The 26,023-nt window shown below is 39.8% G+C and overlaps 2 protein-coding genes across 2 annotated transcripts; one reads left to right on the plus strand and one right to left on the minus strand.

Moving 5' to 3' along the window:
- Positions 1–875: 875 nt before the first annotated feature.
- LOC121980639 (protein Abitram-like) lies at positions 876–3,272 on the minus strand. The gene is made up of 7 exons (XM_042532760.1): positions 3,022–3,272; positions 2,715–2,949; positions 2,582–2,630; positions 2,360–2,486; positions 2,188–2,258; positions 2,043–2,115; positions 876–1,260 (listed from the first exon to the last, which is right to left on the minus strand). The coding sequence occupies exons 2-7, from the start codon at positions 2,863–2,865 to the stop codon at positions 1,147–1,149; spliced, it is 585 nt and encodes a 194-aa protein (XP_042388694.1). The 5' UTR covers positions 2,866–2,949; positions 3,022–3,272; the 3' UTR covers positions 876–1,146.
- An 8,068-nt stretch (positions 3,273–11,340) lies between these two features.
- On the plus strand, positions 11,341–13,419 carry LOC121979668. The gene has a single exon (XM_042531659.1). The coding sequence runs from the start codon at positions 11,341–11,343 to the stop codon at positions 13,417–13,419; it is 2,079 nt and encodes a 692-aa protein (XP_042387593.1).
- Positions 13,420–26,023: the final 12,604 nt, after the last annotated feature.

The raw sequence follows: 26,023 nt of genomic DNA on the forward strand, positions 1-26,023 counted from the left end.
CTATTTTATAGACATTGAATTCATGTAACTTTCTTGACTTCTATATATGTTTATCCTTCCTTAAAAAAAGATAAATTAGGAAAATTTATTCATCTTTAACTGAACGACGTTCTTAGACAGGGGACACAAGAATTCATGCAACTTTCTTGATTTCTATATATGTTTATCGTTCCTTAAAAAAAGATAAATTAGGAAAATTTATTCATCTTACTGAACGACCGTCTTGGACAGGAGACACAAGTTCACCTAAAATAATATTTATATCTATTGAATAATGCCTCTCTATTGAGAAGCCCTATCCAAGTACTAACTACTCCCACGGAGGCATGTGGGCAGTCATACTTGATTTGTGAATCAACAATATGAATCAACAATCTACTATTAACGGTTTTATTTAATCGATTTTATTAAAATTTAAATTTTATAACTGAAATCAAATAGCATAAATCGAAATAATTAAGATTTCAAAAAATAAATAAATTTCTAAATTAACCAAACTAAAACCTCAAAAATAAATTTACAAAATCAAATTTACTAATAATCAAACAACCTCAAAAATAAAAAAATAAAATAAAAATGAACTTATAACATCTAAACAAATCTAACTCAAATTTTAAAAAAAAAACTAAACTCAAATTTGAACGACTATTTCAATAACTTCATTTTATAATGGACTTGTTTGTACTTAAATAGAAATAGACAGAGCTATATTATATTTTGTAAAAAAAATAAAAAAAAAGTTTGCAAACTTACCCCTCTCAGAAATAGGGGGCATTATTCAAACACTGACTTAATTCATTTGAATATATCATCCAATGAAATCAAACAACCACAAATAATGCATCCACCAACTGATAACTCCTGTGCACTCAAAATGAAGTAAAAGGACAACCTAAATATTTGAAAACTTATAATGGATAAACAGGTTGTGAACTATCATAAACTTGAATACCAGGAAAGTTCTGGCACATGGATTAACTTAGTGTATGGAAACTGAAAAGCTGAGAATTCAACAGATCTTACATTTTTAATGTTTAGGTGATCCTCAACCATCAAAGGATATATTTACTATCCACCTCTGCAAATGGAACTTCAATGTCCTCTAAGATTGCGACAATTATGCATAAATCACATAGCAGTCGTGTCTCAGACAAGGCCTCTCAGCTTCTTGTAATCTTCATGACTCGATAGGGAATCCTTGATCTTAAGCCAATCTGTTGGCTTTGGCATCATTATGGCTACATATCCTTCTCTGTCAGCCTGCAATTGCATGTACAAAAATTGACACTGCCGAAAAATTATCCTATTACTTAGAAATTTTTAGCTTCGATATGTGCATAATTTTCTAGATTTATATCGTATCTGGGAGTTTACTACAAAATGGCTTCTTCCTCTCCTTAATTTGACATTTCTAGCTTAGTTTACCAGCTGAATATGCTATAAGTAACTTACTAATTCCTTCAACACAAATCAGACTTTTTTCGATATCACATCAAATTTGTTATGGGCATTTATATTTTTTTCTTCTTCTGATAATTAGGGAAGTAGATAACCATCTCCAATCCTCTTTGCAAGTGCACTAGTTTTCTGTATGTCATTTCCCTAAGCAGTTACAAGGTTCTAACTAACAGTCATGTTGCTTCAAAAATGCCAAAACAGTGTCTCCTCGACAAATGACACAGCATTCTAAACTCCCTTCTCCAATTTTCAGCAAATTGTTCTGGTTGTGAATATATTGGAGGCCTATTCATGGCAACACAACTGTGAACAACCTTCTACAATTTAATCATTTTGCATTAGTTGTTTGAATTTCATAGGAAAAAAAATTATCCCCAGTAGAAGAATTGATCTCAACAATTGCAAATCACTTATACACCACAATCCACATAATTGTCTAGCAAATTAGTAATATCAACCTCTATGCATATTCCCAAATGAATATTGGCTAACAATAACTTATTTTTTTCAACCAGAAAATTAGGCAAAACATTTTTGTAAAGGATGATCATGTATATATAAAAAAGAGAAGCATTTGGTCTCACCAATGAGTTAAGCAGATCTGGCTGCTTAAGCAGCCTGTCATTAACCTCTAAGAGGGAACCTTTAACACAGCACCTGCATGTCTCAATTCTCAACCATCAAAATTATATGTTTACTGAAGGAATCAAAGAAGTAATTGAATCAGACCTGACAATAAACTCTTTCCCATTTGCAGAAACTTTACACAATGCAGTATTTGTTTCAAAATGCTGTGCGTTCTGCATCATTAAGAAATTCACTCATCCATGAGCTTAGCAAACGCATGTCCTGCAAGCTCAGTTACTCTACCAGGCAGAGATACTATTTAAGGCGTGCTTACTCGCTTGCGCTTTCCGGTGACCTTCATCTCGCTTCGATCAGACTTTCCCACGTTGAAATCCACAGACGTGACTCCACCTTCCTCCTTCAACGCAACATGGGTAGGAGCCAAACCCACGACGCACAATCTTATCATAGCAACAAGGAAAAGAAAACATGAAGTTATGGTTCCTCACAGAATCATAAAGAAAAAAGATCGGATTTTGATTCATGTTGAATGTACCCATTGGCATGGCGATATACATACTGATCATGCCCTGGCTTGAGAAAATCTGGATGAGAATTTTCATAATTTGAGATCAATCCTTCGATTTCCTCACACTATTGATAAAGTTCATCGGGCCTTAAAGTAGTACCTATGGCATAGTAGCGAACGAAGTTGTATTCCACGGCGGAAGGAGGAACTTCTGGCAGGTTGTTTGCATCAGGGAAGAGAAGAGACCTGAGCTCCTCGTCTTCCACTCCCGTTGTCGCTAGGGTTCCGCCCTCGTCTTTACTTCCCTCCATTGGTTGCGCAGTATCCGGTGTTTCGGAGGCCAGGGAAGATTTTTAATAGGTCAAGCATCGCTGATCTAACGGTTTGTATTGGATCTTCCGAAGGATTATGAAAGATCCATCATCCACCTGCCAACGGCGAGACAAAACCATTTTCAAAAACCCTACCTTTTCTCGAGCGCCAACATCTCATCGGAGCCCTAAATCAGATCGCTACGGCAATGGAGTAGCGTGGCGGCGGCAAGAGGTGCTGGAGCAGATGCGTTTAGCCTTCTCTCTTCTGCCGCCGCTCCAGCCTCCGCATCTACGTCCATCACGGCGTCTGTGACGCCGCCTATCGATCGATCGATCGTTTCCGTACTGCGGAAAGAAAAAAGGGAACAAATTTTCGGACAAAAGTCATAATTGTCTCCTCGTGTCCATTATCATGAAAAGGATAATCAGGCGCAAAATTTGGGATTTTTAATTGGGGGAAAATGAAAACTGAGCTCAAAATAAGAACTGGAGAAAAATTGCCGAAGTAAAAAAAGGGGCAAAAAAAAAACCCAGCACGAAAAGGGCGTTTTTTTGACAAATCATCACAACGTCCCATCACTTCGTTATTCAACCGCTTATTGTCCCGGGATTATGATATAGCAATCAAGTATCTAGGTTATCATTGAGATATCTACTATTCAAACCCCAATTATAATGAATTTGTAAAAAAAAAAATTTACAAATAAGACACATAATTAAAGAATACTGGACTCCTAACTTGTTCACTCAAGCACTTCCCAATTTATCCTAGTGACCGATGAAAAATTTTCATAGGACAGGACCAATCACCCCAACTCAATGTTACCAGCCTGATTAATTTTTCTTTTTTGTTATTCAACCGCTTACCGTTATCCAATTATCTGGATTATTATTTAATAATATGCTTATTATTATTTCCATCTAAATTTTCAACTTAAATTTTGAATTAATCGGATATATTATAAGCCGGTTAAATCTACATCGTAATAATAGTTATGAAATTATAATGACTATAACGTGAATATTTTTAAATAGATTAAATATATGTTATAATAGTTATGAAATTATAACGGTTATAATATGCTCGATTGATAAAAGAATTAGTTGAGAGATTTAGACAAAAGATTCGATCGACAAAAGAATTAGTTGAGAGATTTAGGCAGAAGATAATAATGTGAACAGTTTTAGAGAGTAGTAACTCCGCTCGTAACAAATCAGTCACGGTCTATCTTAAGTCCGGATAAAGGAGAAGGGTTGCGTTTAGGGGTGAGTATTCGGTTAAAACCAAACCGAACCGAACCGAATTAACCGAACCGAACAGAACCGATTTGTTTTCGATTAAACCGAACCAAACCGATTTTCGATAAAAACCGAACCGAACCGAATTTTCAATAAAACCGAACAAACCGAACCGAACAAACCGAATAAACCGATTTTTTCTAAAAATTTAGTTTAGCTTAATAAAAATTTGGTTTGGTCTAAAATTTATGGTCTAAAAAACCGATTTGGTTTAAAAATTCGGTCTATTCGGTTTATTCGGTTTAACCGAATAAAAAAAATCAAAACCGAACCCGAACCGAATTAACCGATTTTTTAGAAATAAAAAACCGAATTTCCGAATAAACCGAACCGAATTTTTAAATTCGGTCGGTTTATTCGGTTTAACCGAACTTTTGCTCACCCCTAGTTGCGTTAGGTTATCAGTCACTGTTTAAACTATGACAAATGTTTAATAAATGGATCAATTAAATTATTAAGTTGGATTGTTGAAATAGAGGAGAGCGCCGGATTTTTTATATGAGTGTAAAGTACATCTAAAACAAAAGAAAGTTCTATAAAACTGTAGTTAGACATTATATGTTATATAAAATTAAATATTGGGTTATAACTTGAGCACATAGGCAGAAAATGAGAGTTGTAGAGAAGAGGATGTTAAGGTGAATGTGCGAACATACGAGGATAAACAGAATAATAAATGAGAGCATTAAAGAGAAAGTTAGAATTACATCTATTGAAGAAAAAAAACTCCGAGAGACATGTTTAAGATAATATGATATATACGTAGACCACTAATAAATATTCTAATTAGGCGATGTGAAATTATGACAAACATACATAAGGAAAAGAAGAATCTAAAAAAACTTGATTAGAAACAATAAAATAAGATAAAATTTATTAAAGTATAAATGATGGATAAAGGCTAATGGCGTAAAAGGATTCATATAGTTGATCTATCTAATAGGATAAGGCTTGGTTATTATTGTTGTATTATAAAGTGTAGGTCCCGTGGCGACCGGCAAGAGGGGGTGAATTGCCCTAAAAAAACAAATATACCCTTTTCGAAACTTTCGACTGTAGATTAGAAAAATATTTTAATAAACTAAATTAAAATGAATAAAATAAGTATAAGACATAAATGATTTACTTGGTTTGCAACTGGGGAGAATGCTAATATAAGGCAAATGAATGTCAACTAATTAACTCGTTCGACACAAGTCAGAGGCGAAGAAGCTTCATACAAAACATTGAACATGCAAATTTTGAAGAACAAAGTGAAATAACTTGAAATAAAAAAAAAAGTATTGTTTCAAACTAATTAGACCAAAGCTCTATTTATAATCTGCTAGTCGAATTTGACTGTTTACTGACGGGCATGATCTGGGCATTCAGATCCCTCTCAGGATGTCCCCATCGAGGCAAACTCTATCTTCATGCAATGGCTACGTAATAACAAAGGGATAAGAATTTATCCACTCCCGAACGCTCGGACCTCTGCTGACATGGCCTCAACTATGATCCATAGTAACGGGCACCTCTTTGGCACCAAAACTGGTCTGAGTGCCCGGACCAGTCGGCCTCGTGTTGATTGTCTGACGCCTTCTCTAGTCGTTGGCTTCGTCTCCGATCGCTCCAGCCTTACAGAGTTGAGCTCACCCGAACCCAACTCCGGCCTTCTCCTCAAGCAGTCTTCCACTTCAGCTTCTCATCCATTGGACGTCGCACATGTTCTTCTCATCCACCGGTGTACCACTATGTGAAAAATGACTTTTTACTTCATCACAATTTACTTCGTCAATTTAAATATACGAAGTAAAAGTGTATAAGCAACTTCGCTGCAAAAACCGATGAAGTATATACAAATATAGACTTTGCAGGTTTAAAAACACGGGCTTCGCTTTAAACTGAAATAAGCTATTACTTCGGAAATTTGTTAAATACCGAAGTAGTAACGTCGTGAATATATTTTTTAGTGTTTACTATAGGACCGTTAGGCCGGCTAGAAGGGGGGGTTGAATAGCCCTGCAAAAATCAAAACACAAACCAACCCTTCTCGAACTCTTAAACTGACACTTGTAGAATAATCAAAGCAATAAACTAAGATCAGAACAGAAAACGAGGCACCAGGTTTTGACTTGGTTACAACCGGGGAGGTTGTTAATCCAAGAAAGATGATCGCACTAGAATTTCTCCTTCAGGCGGAGAAGCCTCTTACAAAGTTGAAGCGCACAACAGAAGCTAACTACAGAAAGTCAAGTGTTTGAAAGAAATGCGTGTGTTGATGAGCTTCTCGGACCAAGGCTATATTTATAGCCTTGGCCGGGGCGCCTGGAAGGGTTCCAGGCGCCTGGGAGGAGATAAAATTTTATCGCTTCTCGCATAGATCGTGTTTGACTGCGATCTGGATAACATCCAGGTCCGAGCGCCTGAAAGGGTTCCGGGCGCCCCGGACTGGTCCGGGCACCCGGAATCGTTCCGGACGCCCAGACCAAGAAAGTCAACAGAGTTGACTTTTTCGTCCGGACCCTCTGTCCCAGTTTATCTCGCCTCCGCAAAAGGGCTCACCCGAACCCAACTTCCGGTCTTCTCGAGCGGCTTCCTCCGTCTTCTCGCCCTAATCCCAGTGTTTCCCTCGTCCATCCGGTACTCATCAGATCTTCATCCCTCAGGCAGGCACCAGGTGTCCTTCTCGCTTAGCGTCTCTTGCTCCCGAGCAATCTTCCAGGCCTTCACCTCTGAACCACCGCACGCTTCCTCGCCCTCCGGTACTCTTCCGCAAACCCCTCGTCCTTCTCGCTAGCTGCGTCTTCCGCTCGACTACCTGTGTTCCTAAGCTCCTGCACACTTAGACACAAGGTTAGAAACACACAGGACCTAACTTAACTTGTTGATCACACCAAAACAACCTTGGGTTTCCAACAATCTCCCCCTTTTTGGTATGATCAACCCAAGTTAAGCTAGGGTAAAATCGACTTTAAATAAAATTAAGTAACTTAACTTAATTTACAATTTAAGTACAAAAAGATAGAAAAAAAATAACTCTATCTACCTCAGTAAAAAAGATAGACAAAAAATTAAATCTATCTACCTCCCCCTAGACTTATACTTTCCCTTCTCCCCCTTTGATCACAAAAAATGGGGTTCCAAGAAAAACAATCTAAGGGTTAAAGACTTAGAAAAAGTATTTCTAAAAGAAATTCTAAATTTTTAAGAGATTTAGAAAAATTTTCTAAGTAATTTAAGCTGAGATTTCTAGTTTAAAAAAAAAGTTCTTAACTAAAAAATGATTTCTAAAAAAAAAAATCCTTAAAAATTTTAATTTAAAAAAATCCTAACTTACATTTTTAAGTATTTTTTTTTTTAATATTGACTTAGGCAAAAATAATTTCTAAGTAAGTAAATTTCTAATTTGAAATAAAATGTTTTGAATAACATTTTTCAAGCACTAATTAATTCTTGTATTAATGCTTCATTAGTAAGTTAATTAAACATTTATTTCAATATTTTGGCTTCCAGGTCGTGGCGAGGCACTAGGCCTTCTTGGTTATTGGAACAACAACCACTTCCTTAGACAAAGCCTCATAAAGAAATTCTTTGTTTAATTTTCTCACTTAAAGCGTTAATTTTAATTTTAAAATTAATTTAAGCATGATTTAGGAATCCAATATAGGTTCCAACCTACTGGATTAACTAAAAAGTTTTTAGGAACATATTTTCTTGAAATGTTCCTAATTTGTCCAGGGTGATATTTAAAGTACCAATTTAAATTATTAAATCTTCTAACATTGGTTTTAGATGAACATGCATGGTTTTTCAAGTTATCTACTTGAATTTTCAAATCATCATTTTCAAGTTTCAATTTTTCATTTGCTAGTTTTAATTTATCTAATTCTTCTAGGGGACAAGACTTAGCTAGAATTACTTTTAAATTTTTATTTTCACTTTCTAATTTGCAGCAATCTTTTGTTAAAAGTTTAACAAACTTAAACATTTTATCGGGAGGTCGAGTTCGTTGTCCGTTTCTCCCCCTGAGCTGCTGCTTTCTTCCGACGTGTCTCCCCCTTCATCGATGCTCTCATGCTCATTTCGGAAGAGCTTGAATCGCAGTCGTCGTCTTGATGATTCGCCATCAGTGCGAGTCCAGAGAAGGCTTCGACTTCCGATTCGGACGATGTATCGTCCCACGTCGCCTTTAGGGCCTTTCGCTTTTGGATAGGCTTCTTACCCTTCTCCTTGTCCTTGTTCTTCAGCTTGGGGCAGTTGTCCTTGACGTGTCCTTCTTCGTCGCAGTGGTAGCAGCGAATCGTTCTTTTCCTCTTTCCCTGCGGATGGTTAGTAGATCTGGATTTACAAAGTTTCTTGAATCTTCTTACCATCATTACCATTTCCTCGTCGTCGAGAGAGGATTCCGATTCTGGTTCGTCTCTCGAGGCTTTGAGGGCGACGTTGTTTTTAGGCTCCTTCATTCCTGCACATCTTGACTCATGCACTTCAAATGTTGAAAAGAATTCTTCTAATGAAATCTTTTCTAAATCTTTAGAAATGTAAAATGCATCTACTAATGATGCCCATTTGGTATTTCTAGGAAAGGAATTTAAAGCGTACCTGAGCTGTAACGCTCGCCCTTCTTCCGAGATCAAAGGCGATGATAATTTCTTTATTCTAGTTACGTAGATGCTTTGGTTATACTATAGCATGTGCGTAAGTAGTTTAAAGGACGTAGGCTCGAGGAACTTCTCCCAAAGTTCCTTTGCAGAGTTGTTTTTACCGATCCTGTTGACTTCTTGAGGTGGAAGAACGCTTAGCAGATGGTACTCTGCTTTGTCGTTCGCTACGAAGTCGGCCTGCTCCTTTTTTGTCCATTTATATATTTCCTTGTCCTCTGGAGCTTGAAAGCCAAGTTTCATTGTTAAAAATAATTCAATATCTGTTGTAAGAAATACCTGCATATGTTTTTTCCAAGTGGCGAAATCCCCTTCAAATTTCGGCGGGTGAATGCTTGGTCCGACCATCTCGTTGCTTCGTTCGGCGGTTAGTCCTCCTGAAGCGCCTTGGCTCTGATACCACTTGTAGGACCGTTAGGCCGGCTAGAAGGGGGGTTGAATAGCCCTGCAAAAATCAAAACACAAACCAACCATTCTCGAACTCTTAAACTGACACTTGTAGAATAATCAAAGCAATAAACTAAGATCAGAACAGAAAACAAGGCACCAGGTTTTGACTTGGTTACAACCGGGGAGGTTGTTAATCCAAGAAAGATGATCGCACTAGAATTTCTCCTTCAGGCGGAGAAGCCTCTTACAAAGTTGAAGTGCACAACAGAAGCTAACTAGCGAAGCGTAAGTGTTTGAAAGAAATCGTGAGTTAAATCAATGAAAGCTGGACCAAGGCTATATTTATAGCTTGGTGAAGCACTGGAAGGGTAAGGCGTAGGGATAAATTTTATCCTCCATCGGATCGAAGTTTGACTCGATCTTGGGTTCGTCTTCAAGCGGCGGCGTTCCCGGGCCTGCCCGGGGCTCAAGGCTTCGGGTTGCAAGTCCAACCATGACGCTTTGTCCGGACCTCTTCTCAGTCCCGCCTTGCCCGGGTTCTCTCCTCCGATCCGCTCACTTGGGTGATCTCCATCCGGAAAGGTTTCACCCGAACCCAACTCCAGTTCTGGCGGGCTTCTTCCTCCGCCGTCCCTCCGAATCGCGCGTGTTTCCTTTCTCGCGCGTCCGCAAGATCATCCATGATCTCGGGCGCACGCGTCCAGTCCTGTCTTCTCTAGTCTTGTGTCTCTCTCTCACAGCAATCTTCCGCTCGGTTTTAACTCTCCGCGCACTACGCTCTTCCCTCCACCGGGTACTCTTCCGCATCTCCCCTCGGATGTCGTCCTTCTCGCATTCCGCTCGCTCGACTACCTGTGTTCCTAAGCTCCTGCACACTTAGACATAAGGTTAGAAACACACAGGACCTAACTTAACTTGTTGATCACACCAAAACAACCTTGGGGTTCCAACATTTACTCCGAAGTAATAGTACAAAGAGTTAACTTTTATTTTTACAAAGATACTCTGACCACTTTTATTTCCCCCCACTTCCTTTTGTTTTCTTGGGTTAGGGCTTCCGATGCTCCTCTTCCGAAATTGAGTTGTTGGACCTCCTCTTCCTTCCCCTTCATTTCAGTCCTCTCCGTTCCCCCTTGTTAGGGCTTCCGATTTGGAGTCTTAGGCAACAGAGACGAAGGTTTGCAGCAGTCAGCCAAAAATAAGGTTTGGCAACTTGAACTTTCTTACGCAGGGTTTAGGTTGCAAGTGTTTGAGATATACCATATGTTTTCAATTTGACAAAGTTGGCGGAAGGCTGAGGTCCAGGTTTCTTTCCTTCGATTTCTTTTTCTTATTCTTCTTCTTTTTCTCCTCCTTTATTTTGCAAAATCATGTTTTAGACGGTCTCCAATTTGTTGTAGGTTTGGTGTTATTCTTCCAACAAAGACAAGTGTTTGGATTTTTTTTTTGCTTTTTTTTTCAGTCTCTATGTTTACGAGGTCATTACCTAAAGGGTTGATTCATGATGCTTTCTTGGAGTAGATACTTCTGTTTTCGGTTGTTCTTTATTTGGTTTGTTGTTGTGGATCGTGTATTGTGGGATTGATTTTTGTTGTGAAAGTTTATACCAATTAAAATTGTTGGTTTTTGATGTAGAAGAATGCATTTCAGCTGCACAAATATAGATTTTTATTGAGCACTGACTATACTTCATGAGATTTATGAGTCATCCCATGCTTTCATTCTTTATATATCCACATATTGTACAAAATACGTATTATTTTTCTTCATGATGAGTAGAAAATATTGATAGCTGTTGGAATGAGTATAAAATACGAAACTGTGCTCGATATGAATTTGACTACCTTTTTGCAGTCTTACTCTAACTTTTGCTTAACATATATGTAGTATCTTCAGGTTTTGATCAAAGAACACATTGAGCTAGCGGTAAATAATTTTAGAATGATAATTCTGAAGAAGTTTCTTGGGATTCTGTTGTACTATAATGGATAAATCCTGGATTTACTTAGATAGGAGGTCCAAAGAGTAGGAGGAGGGTCTGGAACAATTCATTAGAAGTTGTTTGCAGAATCCACATATCGACTCCAATTTAATTCATTGTCCTTGTTGCAAATGTATGAATCTTAAAAAGGGAGCGGTTATGTGGATTCGGGAGCATCTTTACTTCAATGGTTTCAGTAAAAATTATTTGAATTGGATTTGGCATGGTGAGACTGTGGAGAAGGATAGATTAAATTCGAGTGTCAACCAAGAGCCAACTGATAATTGTCATGATGATTTTGAAACTGTTAATTTGTGTGAGGCAGCGTATGATAACCATACAGAAAATCCAGAAGCATTTATGAAGTTTTTGGAGGAAGCAGAGAAGCCACTGTATAAGGGATGCAAACGTTATACAAAGTTTAGTGCACTTGTAAAACTATACAATACCAAAGCAAGGCATGGGATGAGTGATGTTCTATTTTCAAATCTACTAGCAGATTTTGGGGACATGCTGCCAGATAACCACAATCTGCCATCGTCAATTTATGAAGCAAAGAAGACGTTGAGTTGTTTGGCTTTGAGTCATGAAAAGATTCATGCTTGTTCCAATGATTGCATCCTTTATAGGAAACAATATAAAGACTACATAAGCTGCCCGAAATGTGGCTTATCAAGATGGAAGCTAACCAAGAAAAATGTTGAGAAGAAATGTGTTCCTGCCAAAGTGGTTTGGTATTTCCCTCCCATACCAAGATTTAAGCGCATGTTTAAATCTTTAGAAACTTCCAGAAATTTAACATGGCATTCAGATAGCACAAGAGTTGTTGGTCAGTTACGCCATCCAGTTGATTCACCGTCATGGGAATTGGTGGATCATATGTGGCCCGACTTTGGAAGTGAGGCAAGAAATATTCGCTTGGCACTTGCAGCCGATGAAATTAATCCTCACAGCAATCTTAGTAGTCGCTACAGCTGCTGGCCAATCATGCTGGCCACATATAATTTGCCTCCAGACATGTGCATGAAAAGGAAATTCATCATGCTAACGATGCTCATTTCAGGGCCGAAACAGCCTGGAAACGATATCGACGTCTACCTTGAGGTTCTGGTTGATGATTTGCAGCTGTTGTGGGAAGGAGTTGATGGAGTTTATGATGCTTATCGAAGGGAGGTTTTCACTCTTAAAGCAGTTCTTTTATGGACCATCAACGACTTTCCTGCATATAGTAACCTTAGTAGATGTACTACACATGGTTATTACGCATGCCCAATATGTGGTGAGGATACTTATGCAAAGCACTTACAAAATGGGAAGAAAATGTCATTTGCTGGGCATAGACGATTCCTACCACGATTTCATCCATATCGGAGGCAAATAAAGGAGTTTAATGGCATGGAGGAACTTGGTGAAGCGGGTAGGCCATTATCTGGAATTAAGTTGTTTGACAAGCTTTCAGACATAACATGTGAGTTTGGAAAGAAAACAAGTGTGAAGGGGAAAATAAGGAAAAAAGCAATGGAGAATATTGTGGAAGACATTGAAGAAGAAAAGTATGTTGAAGCTACAAATTTCAGTAAATATTGGAAGAAAAAGTCAATTTTTTTCAATCTTCCATACTGGAAATACCTACATGTTAGGCATTGTCTCGATGTTATGCACATTGAGAAAAACGTTTTCGAGTCTCTGATTAATACTTTGATGAACATCAAGGGAAAAATCAAGGACAATGTGGTAGCTAGGTTGGACATGGTTCAGATGGGAATTAGGCCTCAATTGGCTCCTAAAATTGGTGAGAAAAGAACATATCTACCTCCTGCAGCATGCTCATTCACAAAAAATGAGAGATTACAAGTATGTAGGTCATTAATGGATATAAAAGTTCCGGAAGGTTTCTCATCAAACATGAAGAATCTTGTCTACATGGATGAGATGAAGCTGATTAGCTTGAAATCACATGATTCTCATGTTATAATGCAGCACTTCCTACCAATAGTCATACATAATTCTCTGCCAAAATATGTTAGATATGCTGTCATAAGATTATGCTTCTTCTTCAAAGATATTTGTTGCAAGATTATCGATGTAGCCAAGTTAGATAAGCTGCAATCTGACTTGATTGTTACACTCTGCTTATTGGAGCAGTATTTCCCCCCTTCTTTTTTCGATATCATGCTCTACTTAACAGTTCATCTTGTTCATGAAGTCCAATTATGTGGACCAGTCTACTTCAGATAGATGTACCCATTTGAAAGATGCATGAAGGTGTTGAAAAGTTACGTAGGCAGTCGAAAATATCCGGAAGGTTGCATTGTTCGGAGATATGCAGCAGAAGAAGCAGTTGAATTTTGTTCAGAATATCTCAATGACCTTAATCCTGTTGGGGTCCCTAAATCACTACGTGACCCAAACGCAAGCATTCCTGGATTCTCAGCAAGCAATTCATCAATCATCGTCCAACAAATTGATCTCCAACAAGCACACTTGACTGTTCTAAGAAAATATAGAAGAAATATCTCCATACATTATGTAAGTGTACTGCATAACTAATAATTATATGTACTTGGCAGTCCATATGTATTCATGAAAATAAAACTTTAGAACTTTACTTCTTCGGTGAACACAAATCCTTCTTGAAGACAATGTTTCCCAAGAAACAGAAAGATTCAAGGTGGATACAAGATGCTCATAATAAGAGGTTCATTGACTGGTTTTGTGCAAAGGTGATGTAGAAGATGCTAACATACAATATTTGTTAATCATTGTTTTGATCACACTAATTAATAGGAATGCATGTCAGGTGGCTGCTGAAATCGATAGTTGCAATGGTGGAATGACATCGTCATTGAGATGGCTGGCCCATGGACCACGTGTGCGAGTCTTAAAGTGTGATAGCTATGTCATAAATGACAATTTATACCAAACAAAAGAGCGGGATGATGAGAAAGTTTGTCAAAACAGTGGTGTTTCTCTACTTGCCAACATGATGCTTGTTTGTAGTGCCAAAGATAAGAATCCCATGTTAGAGAATGTGACTTTTTATGGAGTTATTGAAGAGATATGAGAACTAGACTATCATCAATTTCAAGTTCCTCTTTTCAAGTGCGCATGGGTATCAAATGACAAAGGAATACAATACAATGATGAATGTGGTTTCACCTTAGTTAATCTAAACAAACGAGACCACCAGAAGGATGAATTTGTGCTTGCAAGTCAAGTTAGACAAGTATTTTATGTTGCTGACCCACTGAACAAAGGGTGGTCAATAGTGCTTCCAGTTCCAAATAGATGTTACGAGGGAGAAGAGGATCTTTGGACCAGAATTCCCGAATCTCGACCAATTGATAATGTTGATATTCATTGTATTCCTACACGTGAAGGATACTTTAGATCTTCTAAAGAGGGTTTCTTTGTAACAAACAAGAAAAAAATGATGTTTTCCACTTTTATGTCATCTGCATTAATATTTATTGCTTTTACTAGTATTATTTTTACTTGTTCGTATGTGTTAATGTTATTATTTATCCGTTTTTTATTATATTGTCACGGACTTTATACCTTTATATCTCATCATTTATTTTCCTATATGCGGAAAAGAAAACGTCCCAGTGAAAAGGACACCGAACTACACCAAGATGTTGATGGGTTAGCCGCACGAAGCTACGAGGAGAGAAATAATAGAAGAACCTGGCTTTGGGGAAGAAGACACATCAGGGCATGTGACTTATTCTTTTTTGCAAGATGGGAAAAAAGTCACGATTGAATATGACACAGTGACTGGGTGTACAATAAAATGGGAAGGCACTACAATCTTTCATAGGCATTGTTAGATCCATGGTGCCAAGTAACATAAAGTCATAGCCTCTTGTTCGAGAAACAGAAATGTGGGAAGAAATATTGAGTATAATCCAATAATACTTCCCTTATAAGATTGTTTATGTTTTTTTTTCATTGTGATTTTTCAATATACAAATATAGCAATGTCATTCTGTTATCGACTTAGCACCTCAAGCGAGGCTGATGAGTTCAAGGAAATGGAGAGACTTCAAAAACAAACTCAACAGTAGGTTTGTCTGGCCATATAGAGATAATCCTGAAAAACTGAGGTCACCACCAGAGCAGTATCAGATCCCATCTGTAATTTGGAAAGTTTTTGTCGATGAGAGACTACATTAATCTTGGGAGGTACTTGATGATATTATCATGTTATATTTAAATTATTATATGCACCAAGATTTAAAACATTTAGGGCATTTAATTAACAAAATGAAGTTCTGTACAGCAGAAATATATATAATAAGTTCATGTACAACAGGAATATATATAATAAGTTCATCATACTCCATCCTATTGTTTTTAAATTCTAGCAATTCTTCTATAAATTTACTTTTTTTTTACGTGATATAGGTCACTCATGAAAAACAAAAGGAACGGACAAGCCATTGCAAGTATCATCACAAAATGTCTCGCAAAGGTTACATTGGCTTGGAGACTGAATTGGTAATCCATGGAACATTATATTATCCTTTTCATGTAGTACGTCATGTTTTAAATGATCGTTTTTTGGAATTGTAGAGGCAGAGAAAAATATTCAGGGAGGATGAGGAAGTTGATAGGTCATTACTTTGGCGTAAGGCCCGCGAGGACAAATCCAGAAACATCACAAATACAGAGACTGCTGAAGTTGCTGAAAAAATTGTATTATTTTAGTTTTATTTCAAGTTCATTCATAATAAGTGAAAAAAGTGTCTTCATTGGATATTTAATGTTACCTCCATATTTTTAGGACGATTTGTTGGACAAGAAAAAGAGGGAGAGTTCATATCTTCTGGAAACAATAACGTATTAACTACTGCATTAGGGAGCCAAGAACATTACGGCAGGGTTAGAGGTGTAGGGGGATTTGTGAAGCCCCAAGTCTACTTCAAAACTCCAAGGAAGAAGAGGGAGTTGGTGTCAAAGGCTTTGGCTGAAAACTACAAAGAGCAAGCGGAGGAAGCAAAGAGTTTGAAAGCTGAAGTTGAAAAACTCAAGGCTCTTCTTGCTCGATTTATGCCAGAAACAAGTTTCTGAACGTGTAGCATCTAACAAGTCATCGCACATGGCAGTTCAAAGATTGGAAGATGATGTGGAAGTTTTTGAATGCGGCAGTTCATTCAATGAAATTTTATATTATATTTGGTACATTAAATTTGTTTCCTAGCTTTAGATATTAAAACATAATATCTTATTGTTCAGGGGAAAAAATGTCATTTGGCTCTGAAGAATAAAGGGAATGTCATTAGCATATATGGCACAATAGTATCATGGAGGCCCAAATGTTATCTTGCACAATGCTCCACTTGGGAAGGCAACAAAATTATGTATTGATGTTTGTTTTATAGAGCGGGCTTCAATTCCATAATCAGGTAAGCGGTAATTGTTAGGATCGGCGTACTCGGCTAGAAATTGTGAATAAGCGGAGTCCAAATTGGCGTTTCTTTCTACAAATCAAAGTTAAGCGCCATGAAATAACAAATAGAAATGAAAAGGAGAAGCAAACCTCAACACGAAGATATAGCGAGGTTGGAGATGACCACTCTACTCCTCGTGTAGTAAGGTGTGGGCAGAAGCCTATCATTTAAAATCGATGGATAGGTCCCAGGAAAGCCAGCTAATCTCCGACTCACTATGGGTGGGAGAAACCTGCCACAAAACACAAGCATGACAAGAAGGAGTACAGGTAGAAAGCGAGCAAAACAGTAAAATGTAAAACCCCTTTTCTTACCTTCGTTTAATGGTGAATCACAGTGAAACTTAACAACTTCTAGGATCAGCTCGGCTGAGCAATGAGAGCTCTTTAGAAGCAGTGAAACTCGACAAAGCCTTTCATGGAAGACCGAGGAAGAACTTGCGAGCAAGAAGGAAGAGGTTTTTTCTTGTAAGAAGCCCTTGAACTCCTTTTATATCTGCACTCGACACCTTGCTGCGAAGAGCGGAAAACGAGCTAAGCGTTGTGTCTGGCTAGGACTAGATCGTCGAGCCACCTCTGGTGGTCGGACCTTCTGATCGGTCTTGGGGACCCGATCGGGACCTTATATGGATCCCCGACAGGCATCAACACTAGATGAGAGAATCACGCGCGCGAACATGATCATAGACCGGATCAGGACCGGGTCCGGACGTTCCCGGACCAGTTACAGTTACGCGACGATCCAAGAAGATGCACCGATCAAGTACGTCCGACTCGGTCCTGCACATCAGAGGCCGTCACAGGCACACACTCGATCGCCGCTTCTCCGCCTTGACAAGAAATCGAAACTAGAACGGATCGTGCATCGCATCAGATGTCTTGGTTGCCCAAACCAAGTCCATCATCCTCCAACGACCTACATCATGCCGTATTCCGGCCGACGCACCCAAGACACACGCTCAATCTTTGACCCACGGACTTTCTCTTCGTGTCAAGTATCCGATCTCCCTTGGACCTGCATTTGACCTTCTCAACACATGTCCCACCCTCCGATCCATCTTGATTTTCCCTTCGGCCACCGACCAGATTCCCACTGTGATTCTTTATTGCACGTCGGCTGACTCACTCCACGGGACCGCCTGCCTCCACTCACCACAGACCTGCCCGGCTCCTCACCAGACTCACCAGCTTCACTTTCACCTTTTCAACCCGACTCACCGTGACTCACAGACTTTCACTGCCTTCGCTTCACTCACAGGGACTTTCACTTTCACTGTAGGCTGCTTCCATATCAGAGTTTACCTGCTTCACTAGGATTTTCCTTCACTCCTCACTACCTAGGACCGCTGGCTGGCTTTAGTACCAGATTTCACCTGTACCGGCTTCACTTCCTTGACGCGTGAACCACACCTAACATAACTCACAGACTTCTAGTTACCATCCCGCCAGGACATCCCGCGGCACACGGACCTACCCAACTCGACTTAATTCAACCTGACTCGACTCTGACTCATTTCCGCATGGATCCGCTGCATTGTCCGTATACACAACTCCTCCGATTGTCAAACATCGAAACCATGACCAAGGTTTACGCTTGGTTGGTCAACTCGACCCATCTCACCGACCTCGGAAATGCACCAAAATCTCTCCCCTTTTATGTTACAATACTCAAGTTAGGCTAACTGTCCAATAGCCTCAACTCTTCATGCCACTAGGTAACAAACATGTTGTAACCTTACATTCTCCTTCTAAGAAGGCTACCTCCTTCTTGGGATAATGAAGGCCCAATTTGAAACCCTTCCTATCTCCACGCACACACACATCAACAAACTCTCCCCGAAGAGTGTTGTTGTTCACAACTTCACCCGCCGCGAATAAACTCTCCCACTAACCTTAAATGTTCTTCCTTGAACATTCTCTAGACATTCTTCCCTTTATCACATCAAAAGGAGTGAATCAAGGTCAAGAGTTTCTTCCCAATGAAAGTCTCACACCTTTCTATCAAACCCTTTAATTTCCTCGATACTGTAAATTCAACAATCAACCTAGGTGATAATCCCATATCACCATCCTCAAAAATTTCGGGACGCAGCAAAACTCCCCTAAAAAGCCCAACTCCTCCTTGACTAACAGGGTAAACTCCCCAAAGGTCAACTCCCTCGACTATTGCACCAACAATGTCTCTGAGAGTCAACCCAACTCCCCAAAACACTACTCCATAGCCAGCAACTTCGCATAAACAAACAAATTCAACAGCTGGCACGCCTGATCGGGTCACTGCATCATCAAAGCCCTCCGGATCGCCCACAAGGACCCATCCAGCCCTCCTGACCCGATCGTAAACCCTCCGATCAGTCCACAAACCGATAAAGAAACCGATAGTTCGATTTTCCAAATTCAGAAACCCTAGAAATTAGGTAAAATTCCAAAATTGTGAAATTTTGAGGATATTCCTCATAACATATACTATCAAGGAAAAATAGTTTTCTAAGAAAAATAACTCTTATTTAATCTTGATACAAAGTTCACAAGTTCAAAATGCCTCAAAGTTAACTCATCTTTGTATCACTTTGCTCAATGATGAATGCTATCACTAGAAAAGCTTCATCAAGGTTTTTCAAATCAATTTTGAAATGATTTTAAACCCTTTAATTTGGGACCACAATCTTAGGGCTAAATGTACATGACCTGTACATAAGCTTTCCCTATGATCTCCAATTTAGAATTAGGCTCATCTAGGTACAAGAACTATGCACCTTGATCCTAACTCATCATCCTAATATCTCACACACATCTAAGGTGTATCAAACACATTCAAGTCAATTTTGATGTGAGATAGGGGTTTAGGTCATCTTAAGCTAAGTTCTCATGCATTTTCTAAACATCAATTTGATCTCCATATCAAATTGTGTTTTTAACCTTAAATCAATTTCATTGATTATAAATGCAAGAAATGATGACATGGCATAAAATAATATCATACATAATAACATGTGTCAATGTCATGATGTCATGGCATAAAGCATGAAACTTAAATAAAGCATGACATATAAATAACCTAAGCATTATCATGACGTTTTAAATGATCATAAAATAAATATGATGTCATGACATGGCATATGGCAAACAATATATGGCAAATAGCACATAAAGGTATAGAAAATACCTAATTCTAGCCTTAGTTGTCATTTTTGATAATTTTGATCATTTTGCCATAAATTCTATATTCCTAAGTGTATTAGACCTAAAATCATATACTAAGGATTTTTAGATCACTATGTGCCAATTAGATTGACCCTAGAAAACTCTTCAATTGTGATTGGCACATCCTAAACACCTTAGGCATAATTTTCCATTTCATTTCCAAGGCTTGATTACACCTTGAAAATTCCTAAAGTGCCACCTTTTGCCATGATTAGGTTAACTACCTATTCAAGTAAGGTTGGCACACCCTAACTCATCTAGCGTGATGAAATCACGCTCCTAGGAACCCAATACCTATTGGAGCTCATTGGGTTCACTAAATATTCACTAGGGATGACTTCCCTAGCAACCCACCTAATGACCCTCCTAGGCTTTAAAGCCTTGGTCATTTGGGACTCATCAAGATCCACTCTAGGGGTGACTCCCCTTGTGACCTTGGTGATGGTCTTCCTAGTCCTAGGTTTTGTTCCATAATCGAATGGAACATCATGGTAAGTGGGCTTGACCACTTGGGACTTAGGTTTGTGACCCAAACATTTCTTGTCCTTGGACTTGGGTTTTTGACCCCTAGACTCTAGAGTCAAATCCTCAAGAGCCTTTTCTAGAGAGTCAAGTCTTGATCTCAAGACTTGATTTTCTTTCTCTAATACCTCAAGCTTTAATTTATCATTTTTCTTTGAGGTATTCCTAGGCATATGTCTAGATGATTTTGGATTTCTACCTAGATTTTCCTTAGCCTTAGATGGGTTAATTCTAGGGTTGACATTTCTAGTATTATCCTTATCTAGGTTAACATGTTTGGCTCCTAAGCTCATGTATTGGTTCCTAAAGTTAACATGCTTATCATTCTTGACAATAGCAATAAGGCTACTAGCATGCATCCTACTAGAATTGCAAGAGTGTGCCTTAGAGATTACCTTAGGGTTTGCCCTAGCTCCCCCTATACATGTGCTTGATCTCTTGTCCTTGTGAGGTTGCCTCCCACTCGGACATTGGCTCCTATAGTGTCCCCTTCGCTTGCATTGGAAGCACACCACGTGCTCCTTGCCCTTGCATATCGGGACTCCGGCTTCCTTGACTTTTGGTGCCGGTAGAGTCTTCCTAATCCTCCTTGGACACTTACTCTTGTAATGTCCATACTCCCTACACTCAAAGCACATTATGTGTAATTTATTTGAAATTGAAATGTTTGAGTTACCTAGGGTTGAGGATGGATTAAGACTTTCTTCTTCATCCCTTCCGGAGATAGAAGCTTCTTCTTCTTGCTCCGATCTTGAAGAGGAACTCTCCTCCTCTTCTTCCTTAGATGTTGAGTAGCCCTCAACTTCTAAATCCATGCCTCCATGATGTGATCTACTTGGCTCACTTGACTCCTCTTCATGACTTGAAGTGGAGTTCTCCTCATGGAACTTTGCCAAGTTATTCCACAACTCCTTAGCATCGTTATATCCACCTATCCTACACAAAACATCATTAGGTAAAGAAAATTCAAAAATTTTCAATACCTCATCGTTGACTAGGGATTGGTGGACTTGTTCCTTGGTCCACTCCTTCTTCTCTAGGGTTTCTCCTTTCTTGTCCATCGGAGGCTTGAAACCTAATTGAACACAACTCCAATTTTCAAGGTTAGTCATAAGAAAGTACTTCATTCTTACCTTCCAAAACGCGAAGTCGTCGCGATCGTAGAAGGGTGGAATCGTGACATCTTCTCCAAATAGATCCATTCTCTAGCTCGTGCTCCCCCGGGTGTTGATCCAATCGAAGGATCGATGATCGCGGCTAGAGAGGGGGGGTGTGAATAGCCGCCCCAAATCCTCCGTTTCTTTCTACGATTAGGGTTAGCGCAGCAGAAATAAAAATAATAGAAACGAGAGCGGAGAAATCAAACCTCAACACGCGTCGATGTAACGAGGTTCGGAGATATACTCCTACTCCTCGGCGTGTCCGTAAGGTGGACAAAGCCTATCAATCCGTCAGTGGATGAGACCCCGGAAACCCGGCTAATAATCACTCCTTCTGGGTGGAGAAACCTCACCACAATGTCTTGCAACAGCAAGAAGGAGTACAACAGTAGAGAAAGCAAACAAGAACAATCGAAATGTAAAACCCCTTTGCTTGCCTTCTCGTTGTCGACTGGAATCCTGATGAAGCAGCAACTTCTCGGATCCAAGCTCACAAGGACAAGAGGACGAGCACATCGATAGGGGGAGTTTTTACTCGTCGAAATTTTTGAGGATGAGTGATATGGGATTATCACTAAGTTAATTGTTGACCTTAGTATCAAGGAGGAAATTAAGGGTTTCAATGAAAGGTATGGGACTTCATTCTTACCTTCCAAAACGCGAAGTCGTCGCGATCGTAGAAGGGTGGAATCGTGACATCTTCTCCAAATAGATCCATTCTCTAGCTCGTGTTGATCCAACGGGCGGTTTCTACCCGCCTGATACCACTTGTTAGGACCGGCTGATCGCGGCCAGAGAGGGGTGCAATAGCCGCCCCAAACCTCCGCTTCTTTCTCACGCATTAGTTGAAGCAGCTGAAATAAAACAATAGAAACCTAGATCTGAGAAATCAAACCAACATCACGATGTACCCAGGTCTTGAGATATACTCCCATCTCTGCCGCGTCCGCAAGGTGGACGGGTTTAACAATCCGCTTCTACATTTGTCCTCTAAACCCGCTAATATAAACCCTTATGGCGGAGAACCTCGCCACAAAAGCTTTACAATAAAAGAAGAAGGAGTACAAGAGAAAGCAAACAAGAACAATCAAATGTAAAACCCTTTGCTTGTCGTGGATCGAATCCTCGATGAAACAAAGAACTTCCTGATCCAAGTCAAATGAACTAGCGGTGAAGCTCACCAAGCTCGGGTGCTGGGAGAGTCAACAGTGCTCGCATGAACCAAAGAACTGCGTAAGCAAGAAGGAAGAAGAGGTTTTTTTTTTACCGTAGAAGCTCTCAACTCCTTTATCCTCGACCAACCGCACCGCACCCGCCACAAGAATGTAGAAGATGAAGACTAGCCGTCAGGTTAATAACGTTGCACCGGACCCCATCGTGTAATACCTGATCGGGTTCATTTTCCGATCGGTCTTAATTTATCAAAGATTTCATACGATCGTCCCCTCGCATCGTATCAAGACATCACGGAGAGTTTGCGAATCACAAGGTGTTCTTTTATCGGTCCTTGATCATCGTTATTTATTTGTCTCGCATCGATCAAGAGCTCAGAGTAATCGACGCTTCGATCGGTGTCCGTACCCATCAAGAAACTACAAGATCACCGATCGTCATCAGATTGATCCAGTGTCTTTGGTTTCTTTTGCCTAAACCAAAGTCCAAACCAATATCCGGTCAACCTTGACCTATTGGGTACATTTTAGCATCCGGCTACTCCTGACCAAGACTCCCCTGACCAAGCAAGTCCGTCAACCTTTGACCCAGACTTGATTCTTTCTCTCAGGCCGTAAGTATCCGATCACCCTCGACCCACAACTCCTCTCAACACCGTACGTCCAATCACCCTCGATCCATTCGGGATTTCTTCCTTGCCCCGCCTCACTCACCGTGACCTCCCAAACGTCTCGGCTTCACTCACCGTGACTTTTTTCAATCGGCCCCGCTTCACTCACTGTGACTTTCCTCAACCGCTCGCTTCACTTACGAATTTTCAAATCGCTCGGCTCCACCACCAGATTCTTCCTAACGCCTGCCTACCACCGTGACTTTCCAACCGCCTCGGGCTTCACTCACTGTGACTTTTCTCAACCGCCTCGGCTCACCACCGTGACTTTCACTTCACCTAGCTTCACCTACCAGGATTTTCTCCGCCTACCACCAGATTTCCTCGATCGCTCGGCTTCACTCACTGTGACTTCCCGACCGCCTCCGGCTTTACTCACCAGACTTCCTAACCGCCTGTCATCCCGCTTAGACTTCCCAACGTCAAGCATCCGTCAACCTTGACCTACTTGACTCTTCTTCATTCAACCTGATCAGACCCTGATCAGTATCTCTCCGCATGGACAACTGCACTTGCATTGTCCATGTCTACATGTCTTTCTGTATTGTCAAACATCGAAACCATAACCAAGGTTTACGCTTGGTCAACTAGGTCAACCTTGACCTACTGGAAATTGCACCAACAGTAATGATAGATGCTGTTGGAACTGTGGTTGGCTGGCCAAAAGAGTTGGTGACATTTCCGACGACAAAGGTATTTTCAGTTCACTTTTCTGTTGCTATAGTTATATATTTTGCTACAATTATTTAAAATTACAGAAAAAGGAGAAACATGCACCACCATTTGCTATTTTGGAGGTTCCTGATGAGAAAAATAAATTCAAAGAAGTTGAAAGTGCTCTACCAATGCCATGCATGTTTTTGTATTCTTATGTTGTTAGACTGATGACTGAGGAGGAGACCATTCCTATCGAATTTGATGAAGCCATGTTTGGACGTAATGTGAGTACATCGTTGTTGAGAGAGGATGTCATGCGCTGTATGGAAATGAGAGAGATAGGGGCCAGGCAAATTTTGGTTTACATGGGGTAAGTTATGTCTTATATACAATTCTTCTCTTTGCATTAGTTCATGTCTTAAGTAACCATGTTTTTTATTACTTGAATGCAGTTACTTGTACAAGTACTTGAATGAAACAAACAGGGCTAAGTATGTGTCGTTTGTGGATCCCAACAAAATACCAGCCGCTCAAGATGGCAGTACCTCTTCACAACACATTGCTAATCAGTTGAAAGCATCAAACAGAGACAGCATATGCCTTATCCCATACAACACTGGGTATATTTTTAATCCCTGCTCAATTCCTAATACATAGTAGCTTAGTTATATATTGACAATCATACAGGAACCACTGGATCTTGACCGTTATAAATGAGGACAAAGATACAATTTATTTGTTGGACTCAATGGATAATAGGAACCGAGATAACGCTTGGAAAACTACAGTGTGCAAGTATGTTTTAGATTATGTAGATTGTGAATAGATTGATTAGCAAATATGAAATGAAATAAGTTCTATTTTTACAATGTAGTGGAGTGAGGATGTACCTTTGTATGAGGGGTAATCCAAAATGACCAACTTTCAAACAGTTGACGGTATGTCTTATTGAAAACATGCATTTCTGGTTCTTATATATTGGTTTTTCACTTTGCATTAACTTTGATTCATTAGGGTAATCTGAAACAATAAGGTTGTGTTGAATGTGGATATTGTGTCATGCGGTACATGAAAGAGATTGTTGAATGTGAGGATCTACAGTTGGAGAGGAAGGTGTGTGAATTTCTTCCATTTTGAACAGGAATGCACATACTGAATCAAATCGATATAGTGTTGCACACTGAATCAAATCGTTCACGCCCTGCTACTGCTTTCTTCTCATGCTTTGATATGGTTTCTTTCTTTTTTCCTCGCCTTAGATGACACCATGCTTATGGTTTTATACAAAATCGTAAGTTATGCATAGTTCTATTAGTAGCCGGGGAAATGTAACCGATTTGAAGGATGCGACTTTCCATGGAAGAGGGGGAAAGGTGAATAGGGGTACATTTTTTCGAGTTATTTATTATAAAGTGTGTACGTGCTTAGTAATGGGTGTGTGTGTGTGTGTGCTTAGGTAAGTATTCTCGCAAAACCATTCCAAATCGGGTCATAGCCACTAAGCTTACTCAAGCATCCAAGTTGTTGGGTTATATTTCTTTGATTTTTAGGATCCCGCAATTGCCTTCCATAAAATACAAATGTATTTTTCGCAGTGTTAGCTATATATAAGCAACCCAAGCCTACACAACCTTAGCTACTTAGCGTAATTCTTTAGGATTCCAAAAATTATCTTTGTGGATACATGATCCGCGAAGACGGGACCCCATGGGCGAGGGTCAAAGACACGTGAGTAAGTCAACCCCAAGTTCGCGTCTACGGCCTGCGGAATCGGCCCCGGACCACGGATGCACGCCGCCCCTCACGGTTTAAGGCATGCGCCGCAGGAAGGATGCCGATGCCGAACGGAAGGATCGGCAACGAGAAGATGCCTGACCGGAAGCTTAGAGAAACTTCGGGCGGACGGCATCAGCAGGCATCTGCCGTGCGAGGGCGATTAAGGCGGCCGTCGAACGCCGGATCGAACGGAGCGGCGAGAAGAACGACCGCGGACAAGCTTTCATT

The sequence above is a fragment of the Zingiber officinale genome, chromosome 5A, assembly GCF_018446385.1.
Source record: "Zingiber officinale cultivar Zhangliang chromosome 5A, Zo_v1.1, whole genome shotgun sequence".
Taxonomy (NCBI): domain Eukaryota; kingdom Viridiplantae; phylum Streptophyta; class Magnoliopsida; order Zingiberales; family Zingiberaceae; genus Zingiber; species Zingiber officinale.

Coding starts and splice junctions, on each gene's coding strand:
- LOC121979668 (XM_042531659.1), top strand. CDS start 11,341: ATGTGGATTCGGGAGCATCTTTACTTCAATGGTTTCAGTAAAAATTAT.
- LOC121980639 (XM_042532760.1), bottom strand. CDS start 2,865: ATGGAGGGAAGTAAAGACGAGGGCGGAACCCTAGCGACAACGGGAGTG. Junction 2,487..2,581: donor GTATATCGCCATGCCAATGG/GTACATTCAACA, acceptor TGCTATGATAAG/ATTGTGCGTCGTGGGTTTGG. Junction 2,116..2,187: donor GGGAAAGAGTTTATTGTCAG/GTCTGATTCAAT, acceptor TGAGACATGCAG/GTGCTGTGTTAAAGGTTCCC.